The 12,563-nt window shown below is 36.2% G+C and overlaps 1 protein-coding gene and 1 long non-coding RNA gene across 4 annotated transcripts in view; one reads left to right on the forward strand and one right to left on the reverse strand.

Annotated features, from left to right (window-relative positions):
- The window catches only part of LOC138849933 (uncharacterized), a 41,564-nt gene that overhangs the window by 26,726 nt on the left and 2,275 nt on the right, over positions 1–12,563 (forward strand). The window lies entirely within an intron of this gene.
- The window catches only part of SNX16 (sorting nexin 16), a 36,259-nt gene that overhangs the window by 14,123 nt on the left and 9,573 nt on the right, over positions 1–12,563 (reverse strand). For all 3 annotated transcript variants that reach the window (XM_089335471.1, XM_002710662.6, XM_089335470.1), the window contains one exon: positions 1,266–1,335. In XM_089335471.1, coding sequence (XP_089191597.1) covers positions 1,266–1,335 — 70 coding nt within the window. The remainder of the gene's footprint in view (positions 1–1,265; positions 1,336–12,563) is intronic.

Here is a 12,563-nt window from a genome sequence, read left to right on the forward strand (position 1 = left end):
GAAGAGGGGCAACCGGGACAGAATCCGGCACCCCGACTGGGACTAGAACCCGGTGTGCCGGTGCCATAAGGCGGAGGATTAGCCTAGTGAGCTGCGGCGCCGGCCAGTTTATACATTTCTTTAAAAAAGCTAAGCATAAATTTGCCAAATGATTCAGTAATTCCACTAGGGATAGATCCAAGAAAAATGAAAACATATGTTACACACAATTTTTATAATAGTCATATTCATAGACTTTTGGAAGGCCCCTAGAATATACTGCAACTATATATAATATAAACTATATATGTTAAAGACTATTAGCACTGTGTACTAATTATATGTGTACAGATACTATATGATTCTGTTCATATGAAATATGAAGAAAAGGTAAATTTGTAGAAATGGAAAGCAGATTACTTGTTGCCTTGGGCTGGGAATGTGAAGTAACTACAAAAGGACTTATAGGAATTTTTGTTTTGTTTTTGAAGTGATGAGAATGTTCTAAAACTGAATTATGGTGATGGCAGTACGGCTCTACAAATTTACTAAAACTTATTACATTATATATTTACAATGGATTAGTAACTAGCCAATGGGTAAATGTTATGGGTGAAAACTCAACTTCAATAAAACTGCTTTAAAAAAGATATGGCATTCACACTAGCACAAAGAACTGATTCAGTTTAATTGAAAAAAATACCACAAACCTATCAAATCTGTCCCATTTAAACACCACTAAACATTTGGAGGAAAATTTGCATAAAATTCTAGCTAATCTATTATACTAAATCTTTTTGTAAATCTAGACTACTTCAAGAAATAGGCCACCTTAACACGTCAATTAATGTAATTTGAGGAGCATCAAGCATGCACTGCATTGGTAAAAAGACAATCACTTTCACCTCCAAAGCTAAGTTTTAAACTTGACTTTAACTGTTGATTCTTTGACACTTAGGTGAAATAAAGCTCAGGACATAAAGAGTTCTACTGATTGTTGTTTTCAAATCATTTTAATTTTGTGGAAACAGTAAAAATAAAGAATGCAGAATTTAATTTTAGAGCTTCACAGATTATATGATATGTATGCACTTTTATTTTTTCACTGAACCAAGTCATTTACTTCAATGAAAGAAACTTTTGACTCAAAAATTAAAAGCTTTTTGTGTAAAACTACCACAGTCTGAAATCATATTTTACATTTGCTATTCCACTCAAGAAACAATGTGGTTACTGTACTATATTTCTTATTCCTCTTTTCATGTGACATATAATACAGCACTTACCCTGCTTTCTTCTAGGCTATCAAATGGACCTGGTGGATCATCCAGACAAAGAAATTCTCTCACTGCAAGGCTTTTCAAAGGAAAAAAAAATTAGCTGGGACACAAATAAGTTTACAAAAGATAGCAACAAGCAAAAGTTACCTTGAAACTATATAGTGTTTTAAGCAAGCTGGTTTTGCTGACATGTTAAACTAAGTTGTTTATGTGTTTTCATACAAGTAACCAAACACAAATATCAAACTACAAAAATTATGATTTTAAGCCATTTTTCAAGATCTTATGAACACACAGATTCCAAACTTACTGTTACATATAAACCATAGGACTAGCCTTGTTATGACTTTCAAAGAAACATTAACCTGAACTACTTTAACAAAGCCATTATTCCATTATGAATAAATATAACTGCTAAATAAATCTCCACTTATATATTTTTCATTCAGTGGATGCTTTTAAAATAAATGATGAGCATTTACTATGAAACAAGTCAGAGTGCCCTTGAAGTCATGTTTACCATACTAATTTACTGAAATACTTCTCCAGAAGCTTCACAAGAAAAAATTCTGATTACCTCATTTCAGAATTATCATAAATTATAAAATAATATGGTACTGTTATGCCTGTATTTTGCAATTATAAGAAATTAGATAACAAAGCTTCCTTTTAACAAAAATTACCACTCCACTCCCCCAACTGGCCCTGCCAACTTGCTAAAAAACAGTTTTGGAGCAAAAAGACAACTCTTTTGTATGTCAAAACATAAATGTAGATTTTTAAGATCGATTTGACAGAGTTACAAGAGGACAGATAGACAGACAGACGTATCATCCATCCACTGTTTCACTCCCCAAATGGCTGCAATGGCCAGGGTTGGGCCAGGTAGAAGCTAGCAGCTGGGAGCTTCATCTGGGTCTCCCACATGGGTGGCAGGGGCCCAAACACTTGGGCCATCAGCAGGGAGCTGGATCGGAAATGGAGCAGCAAGGACATGAACTGGTGCCTATATGGGATGCTGGATTCACAGGCGCCAGCTTTACCCACTATGCCACAACCCCGGGCACAATCATTAATTAAAAATTAATCATTTTTCATTTGTAAAAGAATATGGATTCTTGATATACTACATAAAGGAGATGCCATTCTATGCTGCAAAGGGAGGAGGGCTTTACATTCAGATTAGGCCAGGAAGGTTGATGATGACATGGAATGTTCATGAAATGGTAAACGGATTTTTCATGAAACTTTCTTCAACAGAAAAACTTTATGAATACAGAGAACTGGTATTAAGAAAACAATCTAGAAGAGCCTAATGACAAAACAAAGTTAGTGGTAGGGCAACCAGATAATTTCTGGATTATAAAATCTTGACAATATAGGTTAAAAAAAAAGACACACAGAGGAACTGAGAAAACACTTGAGTATTAATAAGCATGGAATAATGGAGATAGGAGTCTTAAATATGATCTACTTGTCTACTTGAACCAGTCATTATAAACTTTTTATTCCTTTTTCATGTTCAGCCAAGAGTATACCTACACACTGCCAAAGATGGGGGATGTCATACTTCTTGTTTTTCTGTAACTATACCAAATTTGAATAACACTGAAAATTAGAAAATTATTTCTTTCACAAAGGTGGAGTTTTTCTCCTTGCATCTTCTATCTGTGACGTCTTAGTTCTGTCTTTTGGGGCCATTCTCTCACATAATAACCCTAAACATATATCAAAAATACTATCCCATTTTCATAAGTTTTTATTTCCGAAGAGCAATATTAATGCACTAATATTTTTTCATAGTATGTTACACACAAAATGCTTTCACATACTGTATTTTATTTAATATTCACAACAATCATCTGAGGTTAGAAAAGGTTTTATATATTCATTTCACAAATGATACTAAAGTTCAGAGAGGTAAAATGACTTGCCCATTGTCATATAAGTACAATGGTAGAGAGTATAAATGTGCACTTTTTAAATTCCATTGCGTTATGTTTGGGTTCATTTGGATTTTTTTCTTTGCTGAACACTTCTCTTTGAATACATTCAACTTCTCTATATTCCTATTTAGTTGTAGCCTATAGAGTATTACAACTGGTTTCATAGTTCAGAGAACAGGACTACCACATGGTCTACTGGTTCAGTTATTAGACTTTTACCTACCCATTATTCATAATGGAGTAACTCCTATTAGATAAAAAGAAGCCACAGCAGGGTGAGGGGAGTTCAGAACAAGCCAAAGGAAATAAAACTGATCCGGGATTTGGGTAAAATCTGAGAGAACAGCGTTTACAATTGAAAGGGAAACTCTAAGAAGCACATGGAAGGGTCTTATTTAATGCTTTCAATATATGACAGCCAAATGTGACAGATTATTTTCTTACTGGTTAATATCCAAATTTCCTTATAGTTTAATAATGACTTAACGTATACAGGTTAATCTAATTATTGGGCTGTTGTTGCTAGGAAAGGAACAGAGGGTAAAGGTGTGCGCGCACGCGCGCGCGCGCGCACACACACACACACACACACACACACATTCCTCTTTGTACCTTTAGTTTCCAATTGAACTTTAGCCAAGATTAACAGTGGTGCTGACAGTGTGCCCAGAAACTGGATGAATCTTTTGGAGTGCTATTCTATTTCTTTATACTTCCCTGAAAATCTTCATGCGCTATGGTTTATAGGAGTACTACTTAAATGAAATAAAAAAGATTTCTTAAATATTTTAAAATATAGTTCCAAGGACACATTCCATATCCTACTTTCTTTAATTTGCAGTGTAAGAATGAAATTTGAAATTGGCTTTACAACTTTAATTAACAAAACACTTTTTCAGAGGCTCGATACATTTTCTCTTCAGAAGGCAGAGGAGGAAGAGAGTCAACACCCTCAAAATCTATTCCTACACAAGTAGAGGACACACAAGAGAGTGAGAAAATTTCTTTCTTCTCACCAATTCTGACACATCTCCTCCCCCCTAGGAATCTTTTACTCCTGCTTGAAAGAATTTTATTTAGACTCAATATTTATTGACATTATATGTCTGCCAACATTTTGCTTACTTTTTGGAAATTTTGGTTGTTCACTGATAGGTTCAATACAATCCCCTAATTTCTGTTCTGTGTTCATTCTTTGATGTTTGTTCTGACTATGATAATAACTAGGTAAGAAAAAAGGAAGAAACCTATCTAAGAAAAAAACCACACAATCTAGAATTAAAAGCAAATACTCTATATCATCCAATTCCTTTTATTAGGTAGAATGTTTTTAGTATGCCTGGGAAAATTCCACTTTAAAAGTGGCATCATGGGGGTGGGTGTTTGGCTTGGCAGTGAAGACACCTCAAGTTAGGATGCCCACATTCCACATTGGAATGCCAGGTTTCACTATCAGGAACAGCTTGCGATTTCAATTTCCTGCTAAAATAGATCCTAGGGTGTGGCAAGTGATGGCTCAATTAATTGGGTTCCTGGGGCAGGTGCCATGGCGCACTAGGTTAATCCTCCGCCTGCGGCACTGGCATCCCATATGGGTGCTGGGTTCTAGTCCTGGTTGCTCCTCTTCCAGTCCAGTTCTCTGCTGTGGGCCCGGAAGGCAGTGGAGGATGGCTCATGTGCTTGGGCCCCTGTACCCACATGGGAGACCAGGAAGAAGCACCTGGCTCCTGGCTTTGGATCGGCGCAGCGCTGGCCATAGTAGCCATTTGGAGGGTGAACCAACGGAAGGAAGACCTTTCTCTCTGTCTCTCCCTCTCACTGCCTAACTCTGTCAAATAAAAAAAAGAAAAAGAAAAAAGAAAAAAAATTGGGTTCCTACACTCATGTAGGAAATCTGGGATGAGTTCCCAGCTCCTGACTTTGGTCCCCCATCTGTTGTGGGCATTTGAGGATTGAACTGGTGTATGGTAGCATTCTATCTGTCTTGCTGAATCTCAAATAAATAATGGAATAAATAAAAATTGGGATTAGTTGTTGACTTAAATTTTTCAAAGATAGGGAGAAAACAGGTAGTATCCTTCAGCATTGTTTTTATTATCAGAGCAAATTTTTACTATAACTTCAACTCCTTTTGTTCTCCTAAAAATGTGTTCTTAAGAGTTCTACTGTATTTTCAGACTATGCATTTAATCTAATTCTATCCAGTGAATCTTCACTCTATAGTTACTGTTCCTATTTTTTTCATATTTGTTTACAGTCCACAATTTTTTTTGAAAAAGGTAATTTAACAGCCAAATGTACATTCTGTTTCTCCCCCTACAGGTTTGTGTGTGCTCATGTATAACTTTTTATTTAATTTGAGGGGGGAAACAGAGAGAGAAAAGAGAGCTATCCCATCTACTCATTCACTCTTCAAATGCTATGAAAGCTGAGGCTGGGCAAGGCTGAAGTCAGGGGCCAGCAAATCTGTCCAGGTCACCAACATGGGTGGCAGGGCTGCAACTACTTGAGTCACCTCCTCCTGCTTCCCAGGGTATGTATTAGCAGGAACCTGGAATCAGGAGTTGAGCAGGGATTTGAATCCAGGCACTCTGATATGGGAAACTGGAGCCCCAATCAGTGTCTTAACCATCATGCCAAATATTCATCTCAAAATGTATATTTTAAAAGAAAACAAAACACAACAGGAGAAAGCCTAGAACTCATTAAAAGAATAATTAAGAATTAGGTAAAATGTATCAGAAACACCAGATACCAATTCTGCCAAAGCTAAATTGGGCACAAAAAGTCATTGTACAAAAACATTACTGAGGGATTTTAGATAGAAATATTATACCAGTTTATATTTCTCTTTGGTATTCTCCAATAGATAAAAGAAAATAATGAAAAAGTAGATATTAAATATTACCTTGAGTCTAAGGACTCAGGAATCAAGGTTGGAGAAGGACACACTGTATGAGATGGGTGCATAGCTGTGAGGTTAAAGGGTTCACACTTAGGTTCCTGTGGTGGATATGATAGCCTGACAGTGGGGGACCGTAGTCATCTCCCACCTAGATACCTTTACCTCACTGGTATCCCCATCATCAGCTTCACCCCTTCTAATCCAGAATACAGAAGTCTATCCAGGGCTCCTCTAGCAAGGGAGAACAAAGCCAAGTTCTTTGTGTTGCATGAAGCACCAATGACACTTCAGCAACAGTACACCCTCCAGCCTACTGTGTTGTCTCATGTTTTAGTGCCTTTGTTCATGCTTGTGGCTATTCTCCTGGAACACCTTTCCTACTTCTACCTGGTTAACTCTTACTCATCCTTTATGACCCTGACTAAATTTCTTTATCCTAGTGTTCTATGCATTACCATAGTACCTTGAAAAGATTCCTCTCGGACCATCAAAGGAGGTACCTTTCTATGAAGGGAGGAGAGAATTTCCACTTTGATTATGGTCCTGTAAATAATGCTGGAGTTTGTGGACTCAATAGGCTTCCACAGCCCTGGCAGCTCGTGCCAAGAGCCTCGGATGATCACTGACGTCATAAATAAAAGTATCAACTGTTAAATCAACAACAGGATTCACTTTGTACTTGCTCCCCTTTTAGGGACCTCTGTCCTTAATGAGTTGTACTATGAGAATTAAGGGTAAAACTAGTCTTCAAACAGTACTTTATACTTTGTGTGTCTTTGTGGGTGTAAACTGTTGAAATCTTTGCTTAGTAGAGTTGATCTTCTGTATATAAAGATAATTAAAAATGAATCTTAATGAAGAATGGGATGGAAGAGGGAGTAGGAGGTGGGCCAGTTTGGGGGTAGGAGGGCAGGTATGGGAGGAAGAACCACTATAATCCAAAAGTTGTACCTATGAAATTTACATTTATTAAATAAAAGTTTTCTAAAAAAAAAAAAAAAACCAAAAAACAAAAAAAAGCCCACAAAAAAGATTCCTTTCATAGGACTTGTTACGCTGTATTATTAGTAGCATCTATTTACCAAGCAGTCTGCCCCCTAAAAATGTAGATACACTTCTGAACTGTGCAGATGATATCCAAATCAACGAGCGCAGCACAGAATATTTAACAAATAATGTATTTATTTATAAGAGTTATGCAATTAGAAAGTAACTTATGAAACAGACTATTTAAAAACTATTTAGAACAAATTTCTTTTTTTAACTTTCATTTAATAAATATAAATTTCCAAATTACAACTTCTGAATTATAGCCCCTCCCCCCATAACCTTCCTCCCACCTGTAACAATCCCATCTCTCACGCCCTCTCATCCCATTCTTTTTTTTTTTTTTTGACAGGCAGAGTAGACAGTGAGAGAGTGAGAGTGAGAGTGAGAGTGAGAATGAGAAAGAGAAAGGTCTTCCTTTTCCATTGGTTAACCTCCTAATGGCCGCTGTGGCTGGCGTGCTGTGGCCGGCGCACCATGCTGATCTGAAGCCAGGAGCCAGGTGCTTCTCCTGGTCTCCCATGTGGGTGCAGGGCCCAAGGACTTGGCCATCCTCCACTGCCTTCCTGGGCCACAGCAGAGAGCTGGACAGGAAGAGGAGCAACCGGGACATAATTCGGTGCCCCGGCAGGGACTAGAACCTGGGGTGCCGGGGCCGCAGGTGGCGGATTAGCCTAGTGAGCCGCCGCGCCGGCCTCTCATCCCATTCTTCATCATGAATCATTTTCAGTTATTTTATATACAGAAGATCAACTTAGTATATACGAAATAAAATTTCAACAGACTACACCCACAAAGACACACAAAGTATAGACTACTGTTTGGGTAGTAGTTTTACCATTAATTTGCATAGTACAACACATTAAGGACAAAGGTCCTACATGGGGAGCAGGTGCACAGTGACTCCTGTTGATTTCAATTGACACTCTTATTTATGACGTCAGTAATCACCCAAGGGTCTTTTCATGAGCTGCCAAGGCTATGGAAGCCTCTTGAGTTCACCAACTCCGATCTTGTTTGACAAGGCCATATTCAAAGTGGAAGTTCTCTCCTCCCTTCAGAGAAAGGTACTGCCTTCTTTAATGGCCCGTAGAACAAATTTCTATCCACTGATATAGATAAAATTGTAGTACAATCAGCAAATTTGATATGGAATTTAGTTTTTAACAGCCTACTTTCACAAGAAAGTAGGCTTAGCAGAGCACAAACTCAAAGTCCTAGCTGTTTCTGATACTATGACTTCAACTAATAAAGATTCATTAAAAAGCTTACCAAAAAGAATTTGACATGAACAATTTTACAAGGAGATTCTGAGAGACCACTGAGCCCAATACTGTATTTTCCAAACAGGAACACTGATTAAAATCAGTTAAGCAATTTGCCTACAATTATTTTGTTTTTAAGCCCAGAAATCTTAGCTTTACTTAAGGTCTTTGAGATCCAATTTCATTAGGTAATGCATGCCTCTAAGTAGGAAATATCTGGCTTTATTACTTATAATATTCACAATTTAGCTCCTACCAGAATAACATTTTGTGGCAAAACTACTGAACTAATCTTAGCAGCTGTGTTGATTCTTACTATATGTTATTATATTAGCTACCTGCATATGTAACTGAATTTTTCTTTCATTTTATAAAAACACTAAGATTAACACAACTGCTCTTGATAATACCTTTATATATAAACCAATTTAGAGACATTAACAAAAATTTCCTGTGAGAAGGCAATTCATGTTCAAAATGCATAAAATAGTTACATTTAAGTATTCTTGTTAAAAAAACATAGAATTATTGAATTTTTATGACTAGAAGAGACCTGAGAGTTGTCCTCCAACCAAATGTATCCCATTTAATAATTCCCTCTTTAAAACTATTTATAGTTATCTAGGCTCTGAAATATTTAATGGTAAAGAGAAACTCACTTTTTAGAAGACTTTTATATAGGACAACTTGAAATGATAATAAACTGTTATCTGAGTGGATAGCACCTTCATTTTTAACTTTTACTATTATTCTGAATTCTATGTGTCAGTTTGCTATTCAAAACGAGGTCCCTAGGCCAGCAGTACCAGCATTACCTAGAAATCTGTTAGGAATGCAGAATATTCAGCTCTGACCTACTGATTCAGGGTCAGTGTTAACAAGATCCCCAGATGATTCACAGGTACACTACAACTGGAAAAGCACAACTCTAAGGCTAATCTATTTGATTAATTCTTTATCCCATTACAATCTTTCAAATATGTGAAAATGGCAATCATATCCTCCAAATACCTTTTCTTTTTAAAGGGTAAATGCTATCATTTCTTTGAATTGTTCCCTCACGTAAATGCTTGGATATTACTTTATTTTTTTAAAAATATGGACTATGGTTAATCCAGATCTCCCTTGAACTTTTTAACAAATGTAGAATTTAAACACTGTTTTTTTTTTTTTTTGGTATGGAAGCCCTTACAGATGGATAGTTATAAGGGAAAATACATAATTTTTAAGAATTATAAAGGAGAAAAAAATTGGTGAATAAGATATATGTGGACTAGTTTTGAAAACAGAAAAGTAACATATCTACTATAACTGATGATTTCAAAGTAGCAAAATATATATTTATATATTATATATTATATATATAAACATATTATATACATATTATATATATAAACATATTATATATAAATACCTATATTTTAACTATGACAGATTATATAAGGTTATCTTTACGTGTCCTTCCCCTTGACAAACTGTTCCTGGTATTGAACTTGTACCTTGTTACTTCTGCATTTTGATTACAACATTCTCTTTCATCTGTAATGTCCTTTTTCATCTTTTCTCTCCTGATCTAAATATGATTCATTTTTTATTTTGGCAATATTTTATACATACACACACACACACACACACTTATATATATGAAAGACAGGCAGACACAGATAGATAGTGATCTCCCACCTGTTGGTTAACTCCTCAAATTCTTGCAATAAACTGAAGCTTGGAGCAAGGAACTCAATTTGTGTCTCCCACATGGGTGGCAGGGACCCAAGTACTTGAGCCATCATTACCTACTGTCTCCCAGGGTTTGCATTAGCAGCAAGGTAAAATCAAGAGTAGAGTTAAGACTCTGACCAGGGACTAAGACGTGGGATGTGGGTGTCCAAAGTAGCATCTTAGTCTTTTAATTGCTATGCCAAAAGCCCATCCCACATGAATTTTTTAAAGTCCATTCTTCAAATTTCATCCTTTGGGAAGCTTTGTCTAATTCTCCTAGTCAAAAGTTATCTGCCTTTCTCACATTTAAAAGAGATCTAACTGTCCAACATCATCATTTTAGGGACATATACGTTTTGATTTGGTTTTTATGTTTGAAAGTAGGATCAGCATTTAATTCAGCTTTGTGCAGTCACAACACCTTTTATATTTTAAGCCCCAAATAATTATTGAGCAAGCAAAATCTCTAGTAAATTATTTTATCATGGAAATATTGCTTGCAAATTTGTGTTTTCTAAATGTATTTGAAAACAATATGCTTTTAAAACATTCAAACTAACAGTCCTTAATATCCTTCCAGTTTTCCCTTTCTTCCACTGTTTTGTCACATTTGGAGAAATTGCATGTTAATAACTGCCAGTTGTGTAATAGCCAGCTCTTAGCCAACATGAAGGCAAATTAATGCCTGTGTTATGAAGTGCTAAGGACATAGACAGGAATATATAATCTATTTATTTGAAAGGCAGAATTACAGAGAAAGGAGGAGAAACAGAGAGATCTTCCATCAGCTGGTTCACTTCCCACATGGCCACAAAGGCTGGAGACAGGGCTAGGCTGAAGCAAGGAACCTGAAGCTTCCTCTGGGTCTCTAACAGGCATTTCAAAAAGTACTCTGGGGGGGTGGGGGGCAGCACTGTGGCATAGCAGGTAAAGCCCCACCTGCAGTGCTGGCATCCCATATGGGTGCAATTCAAGTCCTGGCTGCTCCTCTTCCAATCCAGCTGCTATGTCCTGGGAAACCCAAGTCCTTGGGCTGCTGCTCCAGCATGGGAGACCCAGAAGAAGTTCCTGGCTTCAGATAGGCCCAGCTCTGGCCATTGTGGCCATTTGGGGAGTGAACCAGTGGACAGGCGACCTCTATCTCTGCTTCTGCCTCTAACTCTGCTTTTCAAATAAATAAATACATCTAAAAAAATAAAAAATAAAAAGACTGTGGTGTAGAAGGTTAAACCTCTACCTGCAATGCCAGCATCCCATATGGGCACTGGTTGTCAACTCACAGCTATCTGGCAAGAGCCCCAGTCTTTCTATGTATCTTCTAATTATTTGCTTTTGACTTATATCCATCTTTCTACCCATAATCTCAATCTAGCCTTCTAGGCTCTCAAATTCCACTTCCTACTTCCATCATTTTATTTGATTATTGCAAACAGCACTGATTTTCCCCTTTTCTGAGGTTATCATAGTTTTATCATCTACATTATACACAGCAGCAATTCATAAACTCCCTTATTGTGTTCAAACAGAAGCCTAATTTCTCTAACTAAATTTTAAGACAAATGAGTATATACTTGCTCTTTTATACCCTTCTTACTATGATAGAGTAAATGTTAAGATATAAATAACTCTTTCTCTCCTCCCCTCACTCACGTTTTAAACAATAATTAAGAAACGTTTTCCATTATGAAATAAAAAATGCTATTACCCATAAAAAAGATAGTGTGTACTCTTCAATAAACAAGGTATAAGCAACCTATTGTGAATTCAATTTATGTTATCTACTGTATTCCCTAAATGTCTAATGATATAATACACCAAAAGTAAGGCTAAATAAATGACATTGCTAAGATTATTTCACGTGAAACTTCTTAGAACCTTTATTACTTGAAGAATATCAACGTTTATTGCCCAACTTTTTTGACCAGGAGATTTTTCTTTTCCTGAAACATCTATATGTAAATGGAAGAATACCACTACCACTGTTCTGAAGCAATCAGTTTTAGAAATGACAGGATCTTCAACGTCCCTACTAAAGTCTACACCAACAATTGAGATCTATTATCAGTAATTAAAAAATGGAGATGTACGTAAATACTTCAGCTAAGATACACTGTTCCTATTAAAAAATCAAGGAATCATAAAATGAGTTAATAAAGTTTATATTATTTACTATTTCATAAGATAAAATAAAATACCATATATAATAAATTTGATTTCAATTCACTCTTTAAATACAAAGACATAAAGTTTACTGAATAAGGGACAAGAGAAAGGGGATAGGATGTTAACTTCTTCACTGTAAAATTTCCTTTCATGGTAGAGTACAAAATATATTTTCTTCAAAGGCTGTCTTTGTAATTTTAGTGTTTGTTGACTTTTTATTCCTGCTTTGTGTGGCTGAATTAACACTAATTATTATTTT

This window comes from Oryctolagus cuniculus, chromosome 6 (genome assembly GCF_051225735.1).
Source record: "Oryctolagus cuniculus isolate XC-2025 breed Fujian yellow rabbit chromosome 6, ASM5122573v1, whole genome shotgun sequence".
Taxonomy (NCBI): domain Eukaryota; kingdom Metazoa; phylum Chordata; class Mammalia; order Lagomorpha; family Leporidae; genus Oryctolagus; species Oryctolagus cuniculus.